Source organism: Ruditapes philippinarum, unplaced genomic scaffold (genome assembly GCF_026571515.1).
Source record: "Ruditapes philippinarum isolate M1 unplaced genomic scaffold, ASM2657151v2 ctg48_1_1_1_1, whole genome shotgun sequence".
NCBI classification, from domain to species: domain Eukaryota; kingdom Metazoa; phylum Mollusca; class Bivalvia; order Venerida; family Veneridae; genus Ruditapes; species Ruditapes philippinarum.
In genome coordinates this window covers 400,290-417,130 of record NW_026863368.1, presented here as the reverse complement: position 1 = coordinate 417,130, position 16,841 = coordinate 400,290, and the positions used below count along the sequence as shown (strand labels likewise).

Sequence of the window (16,841 nt, the reverse complement as noted above, 5' to 3'; positions counted from 1 at the left end):
TTAATCAGTGACTGTGTCATGTGTGTTTGTAAATATTTGTTATTATTGTGTTTGTAAATAATTGTGTTCTGTGTTCTGTGTGTTTAGTAAATATTTGTTTTCAGTGAGTTTGTTGTTAATAAATTATGTTGCCATTGATTGAGCTCTTAGTTTTTGTATGTGACTTAAGTGTGTTAGTAAATATGTGTTATATTTATTTAAGGTGTGTATATAAACTTTTGTGTTAAGAGTGCTTGTAAATAATTATTTTCAGTGAATTTTTAAAAACATGACTGTTTTCTTTGTGATTGTAAATATTTTTAAGAATTTCCTTAAGTCTATAAATATCAGCTCTCCTATGTGTTAAATAAATATAAAATGATAACAAGGAGTTAATTACTATACTAAGTCTTGAGTGTTTGTAATAGAGTTTGTGTGTTGCATACATTGTATTTGTTTGTAAGTACCAGCTGCTGACTTGTACTTTGTTTTTGTCCATGAGTGTGTAACTGTTGATACTTCTGGCTTATATTATTATTTATGATATGTTTTAATGAATGGTAGAAAAATAAAAATGTTTAAATAACTTTTTTTTGTTATTTTTTTAAAATCCTAAGGTTTGCACCATATTATGTCATAAATGTCCCAAGTATCACAGTTTCAGAAAGAAACATTCACTTTCTCAGTTTCCCTATATGAGACATAGATATACAGTGTTATTAGCCCGGATAAAAATTTCCAACATGCCTTCAGAAAATCCTGGCTAGAACCCTGTATAATAGAGACCTATCCAAATTTTTTGTTCCAATCTGATAATGAATAATGTGAAAAATCATCGAAATACTGTTTCGTATGTTGATGTTAGGAGCGACCTTTGTCTTTTCAGTTTTCATACCTAGCTTTGTTTGAGCATACATGGAAGAATAAATTCATGTTTGTAGTATTTTTGAACGTGCCCTGGCCCGCAAAGTTTTTGTCTTTGATGTTTTTTTGTTTGTAAAATATTGTTTTTTTTCTTTTGTAAATCATCACCCTTTTTTGTGTGTCTTTTTATTCTATCGTCAAGTCTCCTAGCTAACCCCATTAGTATCATTAGTTTGTGTATTACTCATAAATATAGATAAAAGTAATTATGTTTTGTTTAAAGCATTTATAATGTAGATGTAGTAATATTTTTCTATGTCTTGAACTTATTACCTCCTTTATATATTCAATTTTTCAAAAAAAAAAAAATTTTTGCCGTTAAATTACTTTATGCAAATACTATGTTAACTTTTCATGTTTAACACATTATTGTAAGACTGGTTAAGGATGGACCTCCGACCCTTAAATAGTCATGCGACGGAGGCAATAAATGGGGTCACCTTCGGGGCCTGAAAAAAAAAAAAAAAAAAAAAAAAAAAAAAAAAAAAAAAAAAAAAAAAAAAAAAAAATACAAGCCTAGCATGTTCAATACAGGGATTTTTTCACCACTGTTACATAGTTACTGGCTGACGAAAGGTCAATAATCTATCCAGAGTAAACAAAAGGAATGACTACAGTAAACATAGCCTCCAGCTAGCGCACACCACCGAGATTCACAACAATGGAAAAATACATTCTTAACTTTTTATATAAACTTCGGTCCCATTTATGATTTACTCATGGGTGAAAAATAGTCCAATCATGAAAGTTGTAGTATGCCTTCAATCAAGATGTACAAAACATCGACTTGTCTGTATTAATAAAGGGGGAAAACAAATCTTTAATTTTTCGTTTATTCAGGTAGAGACTTGAAAACAATCAGTACGAGGTTTATTGCACTTCAAAATCTATCTTGTATATTTTTTTTCTTTATTTCAATTACTGTATATGCAACAACCAGGAAGTGAAGAGTGCTCTATCAAGAGAGAGGGAGAGAGAGTGAAAAAATATGTACATGTGTGTTCTGCTTGATAATCTATATATATCAAGGTAAAAAGTAAGAACATGCCAAAAATCACATCTCTTACTAATTATTGTAAATGTTACCTTTACCACATATAAACTAGACTTATTAAATCTAAGAAAAAAGTTTCCTCACCTCTGACAGGAAAGTCTGTGCACTTTTTTGAGCTCCTACGTGTAATAAATATTCATAAACATATAACGCTAATCTGAAAATAGAAAAGAAAGGAACAAATAGAGATATGCTTTGTACATCAAATATTATTCAGGGAAATCTTTAAACATGCATTTTGCAAATATTTGCGTGTCATGCCCGAATCCGTGGGCAAAAAAACTTTCCAGTAACTCTTAATTTATTCTTAACCTCCAGATAAGCTTTTGACACTAAACTGTTGGGTATCTGATTTTTTGTATTTTTAAATATGTCAGAAGAATGAATGATTTCAAATAGATGAGTAGTAATGTTGAAACATGCTTATAATTTAGGTAGTAACAATTGAATGTGCCACATAATTTAGTCATCAACTTCAAGTACGATTTTAAGTAATTTGGCTAAGCTATGGCCTGTAACTTATTGAGAACACCTATAACTTACTGAGAACCTATAAGAACAAATGAGAACTTGATACCTAAATTTTTTCTAAGTATACGACACAAAGCCATGACTCAACTTCAGCAACATTTAGAGGCCTTATTTAACAAATAGTATAATCATTCAGCTAAAAATGCAAACCAGATCAATACACTAATTTTACAATATGATTGACAGACTGACAGCATTATTCATTTCATTGTACATTGTATATTGTTTTACAGGCCATTTCAATAAAATGCATTGCCAAGACTTACACCAGCAAAATACAGTGATAGCTCAGGCAGAATATAAGCATCAGTTTATAATTTAGTCGTGAAATAAATTTACATTTACTTTTTTTTAACATTTTACACAGTTTCATGAGAAAAAACTGCATATTAATCAATTCATCATGAAACTAGTACAGATAAGTTTATCATATATAGGACTTGCCACATTGTATCATTTCTTAGAATCTGTCAACTTATTTTACATCTGTTTAAGATACACTGTATATTGTAACATTTATAAATATATAACATTTATAAGAACAATCTGTTACACTGAAGCAATCGACTCACAGCTTTTTATATTCTTGATAAAATCTTCAGCAGACATGACTGATTGTGACATAACTTTACAAGGAACAAAATACATGTAATAGAAATATTTAAATCTTCTACATAGTAGACAAGTTTCAGTCATCATTTTTACAAGCATGCTTATATGCATGAACTTATCCTTGGACATGGTATGTACATGTATGTATATACCCCTAGTCCTTTTCTTCTTCACCTTCATATAAAGCTGCCTAAGGTATGATATAGATTTATTTAATAATTGTAGCAGATGTTAAAGTTACACCAGATTTTAATGATTCTTCTTACTCATTAGATCTTTGCTACATCAGAATGATGTGATGTTATTTCAACTAGAAATGACAGAAGAGACTGACTTCATCCCATTATGGCTATTTTTATTGATGACACGTAGCAACAAAAACTTATTTAAAAAAAAACAAAAAAACTTTTTTATATTTCAGAGAAAGTTGATACCTTGTTATGAAATATTCTTTCAAAATATAACAACGATAAAATTATGTTGTTTCCATCACCTTATGTTCGACTCTTGAAAGATTTGTAACAAAAATGTCTATTTCATCTAACACACAATCATGATCATTGCAGGTTAAGAGAATAAAATATTTTAGAACAAAATATTATGCTGCTATTTTACGTAGAGCTTTAACAGTAGAGGAATGATTTTATGCATACATTGTACGCCATTTGCTCTTACGGAAATATCCTAACAAATTTCATTCATACCAGTATTTTGGAATTATTCTTTTTCAAAATTAAAACAATTATAACGTCAAAACATGCAGCAGATTTACACAATTTATAACATGATTGATCTTTCATACATATTCAATTTTGTGCCTACAACTTCTGACATTTCAAAAACTTATATGAAGCAAAAAATCAAGATATATTGTTTACCCCTTTTGGACAGCAACAGATAATATAGGGGGATACAAAAAAACTAACTAAGTAAGGCACTGAAATGTGTATCAATAATTATTTGCTCATTAAAAGACCGCTAGAGCTTTACCATGAGAGTTTCCTCAGAAAATGGTGATATTTGTGTACATGTTCTCTGCAGAGAGATGGAGAAATAACTCTCTTGGGCCTACACCAATCAATAAATCAATATTTATTCATATTTAGCAACTAAGTGCTGAAAACTAGGATTTTTTGCAATGCCATTCAGTAAAGGGCAAAAAATAAGTCACTCCTACATTTGTACATTTATTTCACCAATAAATTTGACCTTGACCTTTAAAGAGCTGCTCGGAGACTGGTCTCTCTCTGTGTAAGAGAAAGATTTATATATAACAACTCTTCATACAGGAGTGTCTAGGAGAGAAGCTGCATTCCACAGAAAATTATCAGCGATATATTTAATCAAAGAGAAAAGACTGGGATATCAAAATTTCTGTAGCATGTATTTACTTCATTTAGTAGTACGACCAAAAAAAAGAAGAAAAGATCTCATGTTATTCTTTGTTTTTATATATTAAATTAGAGTTTGGTACCACAAGAAAAAATATATCACGGTATACCATGTTTTTCAACTAAAAACCACGGTATTAATCACGATATTCCATTGATTTTCTTTAATGTAATAATTATAATTTGTATTTTTCTGGATGCATTAAAAAAGTGCCTGTTTCTTATTCAACACAGGATAAGGTTTTAGCCGAAGAACAAGGCTTTCATTAAGTTTCAAAATTTGGAAGTCAGAGACTGAAAAATCTCTGACATTGGAAGTCACATTATATGGTAAATAAGGAAAAGTATTAGATTGCCACCTAATGACTTATCTGCCAGACTATATATGTGACTGAAAACGTTTTAATGCAACTTAGTCGCAGGTCCCAATATCTGAAATTTAGCGAAAGTATTTGCTGAGGCACCTGTGACCAGCATTATTAAGAAGTTCTTTAGACTTTTACAGTAAACAAGTTAAGTAACAGACTTTTTTCTGCTACCAGGTCAATAAAGATGACATATCATAAATTTCAGTGTATGATTATGCTTGCTATTGTAGGAAAAAAGGTCACAAGGTGCTTCACACATGTTATATTGTACATTATGTTGATTCTAAAATGTTTGTTTCTTTGTGTACAACTTTGTGTGTCACCTATAGGAATCCTTGAAACTATTTTCAAGAAATGCTCTTCCTTTAGATTAGCATATTATGTAAACACTAAATTGTTGATGGTCTTGGGACATTAAGTTGCCTGTTGGGTGAATTTCAGTGTAGCTGGTCTTAAAAGTTTTCCCTATGAAAAAATTAACATTTACATAGACTAAAAATAATTAATCACATCAAAATTAATTAAAGCACAAAGCAGGTGAGAGAAAGCTAAATATTTTGCACCAAGAACACTTTGAGTTGTATCTGTGCTTGTCCATGTGTCAAGCGTGCCAAGGTGTGAATGCCTGTCTAGGAAGTAATAAAATCAACAACCTAATGGTAAATGGTTGTTTGAGACTAAGTTCCATAGTTTGGGAGTCAAAGTCTGCAAAATGTCTGACACCAGAATCACATTATATAGGTCAAGAACGAAAAGCATAACATTTTGAAACAAGGAGTAAATGACTCCCAAATTTCTAATAACAGAAACCTTGCCTGGGACTGCATTGTTTCCTTTTTGTAACTATAAAGTTAATGCTATAAGCAAGTATGCTATGTGCAAAGATTTTAATATAAGACCAAGAACGTGGAAAATCGGAACCTTGCAAGAGTGTTCCTTATATCCGAGTGTATGCTTTAACCAAGTTCCACTGACAATACATTGTGGGATTAAAAGGAAAATTTTGAAGTAACTGAAAAACAAAAATGAGTATCATTACAGATTCCTCATTGAGATTCAGCCACCCACCACTAGCGTACCATGCCTTATAGTTCCCCTATATTTTTTAAAACCTGTATGACATAGCAACCTTGACCTATGAGTTATAATTTTTATTTTGCTCAGTAGATAGGTAATAATTATTTAATATGTTGATTGACAACAGACTTAATAAATGTTTCATAATTACTTGGTTTAGAAATTTACAATGTATAATACCATCAAAGATATAACATTACAATGTTACACTCTTTGATGTTTATATAAATAACTGCTGGTAAACTGTTAAAAACAATACTCAACTCTACATGGTCATCATGACAAAAATTAACAGAAAGGACAAAAGGTATTTCTTTGTTAACTCTTACAACGCTTCATATCGTTAATTGACTGGTCCATCTGTCAATTTGGAATAACCATCCTTAATAAAGAAAATTTCGAGAAAGAAATACTGACTGAATAATGTACAGTGCAGACCATGGTAAGACAGCATGGAGGGCAAAAGAATAAAAAGTCCTTGCCTTATATACAGATATGTAAAAGCGACAACCTTCTTGTTTTACCAACAATAGCACTTGAGTGTTTCCAGTTTCCTAACAAGAATATTCAGTATTTTGTGTGAACAAAAAATATAAAAGTTTAAGAAAAATTGCAAAATGTTCAAACTACTAGAACTATCTGTAACTGTGCATACTACTTAGTGTGACACTATTAATTGTTTATGTTAATCACCAAGTCAAAAACACACAAAATAAATGTTTCAGTTCCTTGCATAAAGTTGTTTACAAGCACAGTCTCTTTCATGATTTTTTAACAATGACATAATAAACTATATCAGCCTATCAGCAATCTTAATCCAAGTTATGTGAGGACAGTATTGATTTCAACATTATCCAACAGCATCTGACTACCTTCATCTCACAGAAAGAACAGCCTTAAACTGATTTTTTGGGAGGCCTAAAACATGCCCAAAAATGTCTACAACAACTTTCATCCTTCCATATAAAGCCTTAAGAAATTTACATTATACTTTAAAAGTCTTAATAAAGAGGAATTTTTAACAATCATAAATTACAATATATGTCAATATATATTTAGACATCAAATTAATAAAAGTTTCAGAAAAAGCAGTTGATTCTAATATTTTAAAGGTCTAACTTCAGAGCACTCAGTCATGCCAGTCAACTGTAACCATGGAATCCCCACTCCTGGGCAGTGCTTGGGAAATGGCCATTACCCAGGCACTTTATGGGACAATCAGATGCTTTTGTCATGGACTTTGCGCCAAAGTAGCGGAGAATAATACCATCGAGAATAATACCATCTCAAATAGGGCATTTAGTAGGAAGTTAACTATCTGAATCTTATTGCGTCTTCCCAATGGCAGTCAATGCGAAAGTCAAAAATTTTTTCCGGCCACAAGGACTGGGATCCTTAGATTTATTTCCGGTCCTGATGATTTTTCCCGGCCCGGACTCTGAAAGGTATTTTTTTGTAGGGGTGGTGGAGGGATATTGCCATAATTATAAACAAAAATATTTAGAAAATATGAATTATCAGACTGAACTATCAGATACTATGAAAAAAATATACAAAAACATAATAAATAAAAATTTTGTTTAAGTCACAAGAAAACGATATATTTTTCAAAGGTTGGAGAAAAAATATGTTTTGGTAAGGAAATTATCCAAGACAAGATGGTGGCTTACATTACTTAGCAAAAACTGGTTGTATCTTGCAGTGATTTTGGTTATCTGGGTCTGTGAATACAAGCAAAAATGAAAAAAAAAAAGATCGATCTTGGAAGTTTTGCATATTTCAGAAGGCCAAAAATTGTTTCAAACTGGCTGAAATTTTATTCGGACATGAGGACTGACTGTATCGAAATTTATCTCGGCCCTCCTGATTTTTAGTTGGCGAGGTCCGAGGACCGACAGACTTTCGCACAGACTGCAATGGTTGGACATATGAGCCGCACCATGACAAAACCAACATAATACGTTTGCGACCAGCATGGATCCAGACCAGCCTGCGAATCCATGCAGTCTGATCAGGATCCATGCTGTTTGCTTACAAACCCTATAACAAGTAGAGAAACTGATAGTGAATAGCATGGATCCTGATCAAACTGCATGGATGCGCAGGCTGGTCTGGATCCATGCTGGTCGCAAACCCATTATGCTGGTTTTGTCATGGCGCGGCTCATATTTGCATATTTCTGAACCCCTTGGAATATGAAGGACCATGGCTCTGATCAAGTAAATCCCTTGAGAAATCCTCACCTGCTGATGGGGACTATCTGATACATTGTAACCACTGCTCACATTGTAACCACTGCTCTCTCATCCCCCAATACCCGTGCCATAGAATAGCAGTAACTTTTACATTGACATAACCATTGGTAATTACCCTGCACTGCCAGATGGTAAAATCCCTGCTTAATACCAAGGAAGTTGGACATATTCTTGGCCAATATACATGTATATTGCCAAAACAAAACAGATGGAAAGAAAAATCTTGGCTTATTTTTTAGTCCGGTCTGCAAAATAATTTTTCTAGATCACAGGCCATTTGTGGGCGAAGTTACCGTATAGGCCGCGACAAACATTCACAGACCAAAAACAAATTATAATGTTTCATTCATGCACAGAACTACATTGTAATGGAATACTTTGATTTGTATGGATAACATCATGATAATATAACTCTTTACTTAACCCAAGAACATTTACAATTATACTCGAGTATTGTCCATATATTTACACTAACTTATTCTGGCTCAGATGATATAGTTAATGCATAATTGCATGACATATAACTCAAATCGGATGTACATAAAGTGATTACGTATTACACAATTTCTGAAGAATTGAAACAGAAACTGGCATTGTATGAAAACATACATTCTGAAAATCCCACCACGAGTCTACTATCTTTGAAATTTTGCAGGTTTGAAATGGATTTTACATAGCTCTTGCTTCTGGCAGGTTCCTTATTTCACAGACTATTTTACTGTCCTTTCCCATAAGCAAGAAAGTGGTTCAGGGCATATGGGGCCAATATTCCCCCGTAAAATAATGCATTCCTCACTTTTGCCAATAAAAAATCCCCTTCAAAGATCAAAATGAGCAGATATGGGACACAACCCATTTTTAAATTCATTGTGTATTAAATTCATTGTCCAGTAACATAGAATCAGATGGATTGTAACTCTTTGCAACACTGCTTCTGAAACATGGCAGCATCATGTCATGGATATATGTCTTTAGCAGTGAATCCAAAGCTTTGCCTGTATAACGTGTGAGAACATCATTTGGATTCCAGATTTCTTCCCGACAGTGTGAGGACTGCAGGATGGTTAAACGATTTATCCAGGAGTGGCCATGACTCATTATTACCCTAAGCATTTGTCAGTGGTAGTTTGATACACATTACCAGAGATCTGCCGAGGACGCGATTTTGCGCCATTGGCGCTAAAAAAATGAGAATGGCGCAGGAAAATCGGCAGCAAAGGGCCATGGGCGCATCTCAAATCTGTGCCAGACTTATAAGAAAACAAAACTGTCTGCTGGGTTATTTAGTCATCCAGTCAAAACTGGTACCAACAGCAACATGTTACCCATGCTCCTGTAATTACGCATATTCTTGAGTTTATCCATTCCCCTATAGCTTTTGTCCATGTTATCTACTTACCGCATTTCTTCTCATAGTCCCTTTCCCACACAGATACTCATTTCTACTACCGTAAATTTAATCCAATAAAACAAACAAACAAATTATACAACTACTTAGTATTTAAAATGATTATCAGTAACTGAAAAAAAGTGTTGCTATTTTAAGAAATGCTGTAAGTTACAGTATAATCTGACAGGTGTTCAACTTGATCAACCCTAATTTAAGGTCACTCAAGTTCACGCAAGTTTTGGCTGATGAAGTGTAAAAAAGATGTATATTTCGTCATCAGAATGTTTGACAGGGTGATTAACCAATCAGAGAAACATTGTGCATGACTTTTTTCATGATCAAAAGGTCTGTCGGCAAATGTCTTTGATGTATGCTGTCTACACAGAGGCATACAAGGGGCAATAAAATTCGTCAATATACAGTGGTAAGGGACATTTGGTGCAAAGTAGGAACAATTAAATGGATAATGCACAATATAAGACATTACAAGTAAGACCCAGCAATTATGTGAATAAATTTGCATATCAAATTTTTGAGCAGCCATTTAAAAAATATTTTCATTTTTGCCTGCAATCAATATTAGTTAGAAAGTTACCATGTAGGCATAATTTTTAATTATTGGTAAAGTACTGAATTATAAGTGAACCACTTGTCATAAAATATGATTTAAGTTTTATTACCGGGGAAATTCAATTATCTACAAACTTTTTAACAGTTATTTTGGTCAATGTTTACTTATTTTCCCAAGGCCCATACTTTGGTAAAAATGGCCCATCATTTTCAGACCACGTGGGCCCAGGGCCCAGTACTTTCAAACTCTTGGCAGATCTCTGCATTACTTATATAATAATTAAGCATTCTATGCTGGAGAAATTTGGAAGATACATTAAATTAACTTTGATTTTTAAAACTACCCAACTGTTATCTTTCCTACCTAACTTTCCGACATACACAGTAATGGGTGTTGACAATTTATAGTCATCTAATCATTTCTAATGATAAATCGCAATCCCCAGCAAAATCTGTTTTAAAAACCTAACCCTAATTCATAACTTTCTAACAGAAAACTGCTGACTGTAGAAGCTATAATCTGAGTGATTTTGTAAAGAAACATAAATACATGTATTGAAGAAACAAATTAACAATAGAATTATAGATCTACTGGTTAAAATGTTTCAACATTTGAAAAAACAAAGCTGTATCCTACACGTAGATTAAGATACTTGTGAAAATGTTGTTCTGTCCATGCGTTCATAACATTGGTAAAGGGAGGTAATCATCAAAACATTTAACAAAATTTCTTCATTCACGATACATGACAACATTGACCACGTTCACCATTACAGCAAACAAAACCCACCCATTCAAAAGTGTATTACAAAACAATAAAAGTATGCGAATAAATCCGTATGAAAATTATCATTTAAGATTCAAAACAAGTCCGATAACACGACAAAAATGAAATCATCCGCAGGTGGAAAACCATTGGCTGAAAAAAGATTGCTATTATTTGCATACGAGTATAATATCTTGCGTACCGAAATACAATGGTGGCGAGAAAACAAAGAAACAAATCAGCACTTACTTTTCTCTTGCTTGTGCATCTGAAGGGACCGAAGATCCCTTTCCTTTCGCATACATGCTTTAAGATGCTTTGTCAAGCACCTGTCAAACCATTGAAGATGACACTGACCCTATTGTCATGGCAACTTTATTGCGGCTGCATTTTAAAAACCGTTTTCATTGGCTCCTATAATTAACTCGGTCTTGGGTTATGTGAAACGGATTTGTACACAAAAAATCTACTCTGAAAAGTGGGAAATCCGAGGTTACGGCTCGCTACACTACAGGAACGTAGATGATAGGGTTGCCACAAGTGTTAGCTGAACTTATCATTTAAAATTGAATTGTTGAATTAATGTGTCGAATTTAAAAAGCTTAGATTCTATTTTATTTACTTTCTAATATGTTATCTCTGTTCAGTACTGTATGTGCAGCATTTGAAAAAAAAGTTTATCTAGAATTTAAAAGTCTTATATAAGGTATAATATATCGTTATTCATTGATTTTTTTTTACAAATAGCAACCGAAAGCATGAAAATAATATTGCACAAAGGCTGTAAATCTATATGTTTAATATCTCTATTAATTAATAGAAATCAATGTTTTTTTTGTTTTGTTGTTCTTTTTTTTTTGTGGGGGGGGGGGGGTTGCTTGTTGTTGTTTTTTTTTTATTTTATTATTGTTCTGATTTCATGTAAATTCATTTTTATGACTAAAATGCATTTATAACGATATTCAATTACTGAGTATCATTTTTCAGGTGTATTTGAAGATGTGTGTATCTAAAGTACTTTTGAGTAGTGGACCAATGTCCTCCAGCGGCTCATTGTCCATCCTTTACCAAAATGTACGCGGGTTCTGTTTAATTTAAATATAGTACTTTATATTGAATTAGATATATATATATTTAATCAAAGTCGTGTGATTAACTGAGCTGTGAATCTGAAGTTTCATTTAGATACTATATATATTTATAAAGTTAATTAACAGATCTGTTCAAAGTACTTTTTAACTCTAAGCTTCTAATCAAAATGATTTACTTTCTACAAGAAATTTAAGTTAAATTTTCAAGTAATTATGTATATAATAGGGTCCATCCGCCCTTTCTGACACTGAGAGTATGTATATGTGCACTGTTCGTTGTCTTGTATTTTGCTATTATCATGTCATCGTGGGCTTATAAGCCTTATATGATTGAAATAAAACTACATGTATGTCTATGTCATGTGGCCATTCACGTCCTTAAATAATATTCTACCTATAAATTTTGAGTTTAGTAATTCACTGAATGATACTTAATATGTATGCAAGTCGATTTTCTTTTTCAAGTATCTGCTGCTTTTAAAGCTATACCTTATTTTCATACACAACTTTGACCGTTTTGACCACGTACGTTATCCCGATCGCATACATGTATGATTAGCGCTACCCGTTTATGTACACACCTGAAACATTCTGGTACATTTATATATAATCGTGTACGGCATTCGGAAATCATATAAACATTATATGTATTGTATACTATAGCATAGAACTTAGATTCTAGTAACTCTTTCCGAAATGTTTAAAGTTTTTAAACTATCAAATAGTTCGATCAGAAAATAAGTATTCGCACGAGCTTCATTCTATAGTACCGAACCAACCCGCTCGTGATCACGTGCATGTTTCTTCGCACGGGCGTTTTGTCAGAATTTGGAGAAAAAGAAGTCGCAATACATTCAAATATTTGATAGTTTTTTATTTTTTTTAGTCGGCAATCGCAACGTATAACAATAGTTGGCAGATTTATTTGAACAGCGAGCGTTTAATTCTGACCGAATTACCAATAACAGCTCTGCGTTCAACAACAGACATTTATACTGTCTGTTTTTACTTTTCTAAGGTATATTATTATTGATTTTTCAATTTTGCTACAGTTGGTGACAATGGGCCATGACTTTAAGATCTAGAATCCGATGCCCTCATTTGCTGCCCTGTCGCCTAAGAGTGTGTATCATTGGGCTGTATTAGCTGGTAAACTCAATAGATTGGGGATCTAGACACTGATCAGATGGATGATTCTATTTACGAACGGGGAAAGTAGATATTGGAAAAAGTAAACAATGTAGGCAGTTCGAGCTATAATTTCACAAATTAAAGCTTTTTTAAACATTATTTTTATTCATTTTCACACAAATTGCATTTTCTTGATAAGACGATTTCTTTTTATGTACTTTAATGACATTAATGTTCAGTTTTCTAATGAAAATAAGAAATAAGGACCCCTTTGCGTTATTTTCAGCATTTTCGTTAACTTTCGGAATGCACTTACGGAATTATCCGAAACACAGAAATGATATACATGAAGTCGCAAATTTGCCCTGACATCGTTTAACAATTTTAATCAAATTCCTGTACATTACATGTAAAATCATGTGCAAGACTGAATAAATGACCGTGTTTAAGATAGAATTGTTTAAATAAAACAAATTTAACTTAGATTCTGTTACCTTTCATCATTTATGCCATTCTTATAATTTAGAATTGTTCATGTAGGTCTATACATTCTATATAAACTTTCAAAATAAACATGTTTTTTCTGATGTTCATCGAAGGCACTTAAAATTTGGCAAACTTAAAAACAGGCTATTTTTCAATCAGGCTTGAAATACGAAGTAAATCTAAATTCTTAAGTGTGATTTATGGACTTGTGTGAAATTTATTGTTTAACTGTTTTTGTTATGAACGGGGGTGTAGAAAAAAGGTTTGTTAAGTGTAAAATTTAGGTAGAAGCTGTAATATAAAATACGTGTTCATTCATAAATGTGCACATAAAATGTTGAGGATCAGGACTAGAACGATATTGTTTTTATTTAGCCAATGTTTAACATATACATGAAAATCTTTGTACACGTATACGTAGGGCCTACGTGCGAATCAATGGGTATAGCGAGTTCGAATACTAGCTAGCACGCGTATCCCAAACAGTAATAAAAATATTGGCGAATACTTTTGCTTTAAAAATTCTGAATATTCATGCAAATATTTAAACAATGTCGATATCCATTTGAAACACATTGGCTTACTGTATACATATAATAAAATAGTTTATTCGTTCTTCTATGTATATATGGGACAATTTTTGTTCATTTTCCCTAAAATGTCCTGTACGTACCGTTTCAAACTTAGGTCCAGGCTGAAGAAATGTCCGTTTTGATGATGAAAAAAAAAGAAAGAAAAAAATCTGTACATTCCTTGAATTACGATATTTTAGTGGACATTTCCGCATTTTTCTGCGGCCTAGTCAAACAATATAATTCCAAAATCCTTTTTACCCCAGCACATTTTTTTTACTTTTAATGATTTTCCATATTGTTCGTTGTATATTTAACTGACTTTCTACTTTATAAAATTAATGTTTCGGGTTTCAGTAATATAAAATTTCTTTTCCAACCATTTTGATCTTCTAATATAATTATGTTGGTTTCAACGTCTCGCACATGTTGCGAGATTCGAACCCACAGCTTATATTTCAAGGGGCAGTACGTGAAGTGGTTGCACACTTGGTCCAAGCGAGCGAATTGGTTGCAAACTTGACAAAATGGCAAACACGGCGTGATTTTTTGAAACGGGTTAACGAATTTTTGCCAGGCAAGTAGGTTTCTTTGTTATTTTGAAGTTCATTAGTATGTCTATTCCATAATGCAATATATATGCCACACTCGGTTAAAGGTTTCAGCATCCTAGATTCTGTATTGACGAAGTTATTGAAGATATAAACTGATCATGTAGATATTTTGAAATTTGACATGTGACTGTTCTGGTCGGTTTTTCTCCTAATTTATTCGAATTTGTAAGTTTTGAACTGCATTTAACAATAACAAAATATGTTTCTGTCAATGCTGTACAAATGGTTTAGTTCGCAAGTCCGAAGATAACATTCAATACACAAAAATATATTGTTGTGTAACCACTTCACGTCCTGCCCCTTGATTTAGAAGTTACGGTTTTCCATTTCTTTAAATTCAATTTCTTTCTAGATAAATGACAAACTGTCTTCTCCTCCACACCTCCACATATACGGACCACGACATGTCATCATTCATGTCCTTAAAGATCCTGTAACTCTTTTTTATGTTTTCTTTTTTGTTATAAATATGATGCTCAAATGAAGATTTATCAACATTGTAAATTCCAAAAGGCATTATTTGTAAAGATATTACTGAATTTACATTTCATGTAATTTCAGGTAATTAGAAATTTATTTCCTATATTATTTTCTATAAAATCTAAGCCAAGTTTTTCAATAAGAAATGAATGCATACATTTTAATGATTACATATAATGTGATGAAACATTTACAGTTCTTATTTAACATATTCTTGGATGTTTGAAAATTGTTTTAGAAGAATAATATTATACATATATAAAATTTGACATAATTCAGTGTGGTACGTGGCGAGGGTAAACAAACCCACAACACACAAACATTGTTACATTCTTAATTTCAACATACAGGATCTTTAAAGGTTATTATCTACCAAAATAATTTGAATTCAGTTATTCACTGAATGATATTAAATACATATACAGGCCTCGACACTAACTTTTTTAGCAGGTGGTATGCCGGACCACTAGATTTGAAAGTTAGGTGGTCCTTCCAGAAGTCAGGTGGTCAGTTATCATTATTATATCATTTTACTGCAAATGTACAAAAAAAATGTTTAAACTTTATGACAAAGATGTATTATTAACCTTTAAAGAGAGCAGATATTTTTAGATATATAATTTTCATCTAATCAGAAAAGGGAGAGCAAGTCAGTAGGTATTTTATCGTAGAGTTATTTGTTTATTAACCAGGTTTTCAATTTTGAAAATCCTGGTTATTAGATTGGGGTATGGCGGGCGGATGGGCGGATGGGCGGCTGGGCGGATGGGCGGGCGGGCGTCAAACGAAATTGTGTCCGCTCTGTAACTCTTCAACCCTTTGAAGAATTTTGATGAAACTTCAGACAAATGTTTACCACATCAAGATGACGTGCAGAACGCATGTTCCGCATGGCTGGCTCCAAGGTCAAGGTCACAGTGACATTAACATTGAAAATACTGTCCGCTCTGTAACTCTTCAACCCTTTGAAGAATTTTGATGAAACTTCAGACAAATGTTTACCACATCAAGATGACGTGCAGAACGCATGTTCCGCATGGCTGGCTCCAAGGTCAAGGTCACAGTGACATTAACATTGAAAATCCTGTTTACATGATTTTAACTTGATTTGGCAGTCAAAGGTCATATCATCTTTGGAGGTAATTTAAAAAAGATATGATATATTATTTCATGTCTACTTTGTAACTTGTTTTTCATTATACAGAATTATCAATATAATTATAGTGAACAAATTCTTCTGTGCTGAACTCGTCCTACATTTCTCAACGGATTTTGTTCAAACTTTCACAGAAGCTTTGTCATCAAGCACCCTGGCACATATTGTCGGGGTTTTGTGATTGGATAGTTTTTGACCTAATTATGGCCCTTTGTTTTTTTCCTTATACATAATATTATAGTGAACACTTCTTCAGTGGCAATTCCTCCTACATTATTCATGTTTTACATTGCACACAGTTACATTGTTTGTTGCTTGTATTTGTATTTCAAATACAACATATTTATCTACAATGGTGATAATTGAAAACCTGGTTTCATGGCATTGCCATGTT

The 16,841-nt window shown here is 32.6% G+C and overlaps 1 protein-coding gene across 1 annotated transcript; it reads right to left on the bottom strand.

The window, feature by feature from the left end:
* Positions 1-2,041: 2,041 nt before the first annotated feature.
* Positions 2,042-11,585, bottom strand: LOC132721933 (single-stranded DNA-binding protein 3-like; the record flags this gene model as incomplete). Its single annotated transcript, XM_060706316.1, is given in 2 exon segments — positions 2,042-2,114; positions 11,167-11,585. Coding segments are annotated over 2 exon segments (129 nt in total), but the record flags the coding sequence as incomplete, so codon positions are not given.
* Positions 11,586-16,841: the final 5,256 nt, after the last annotated feature.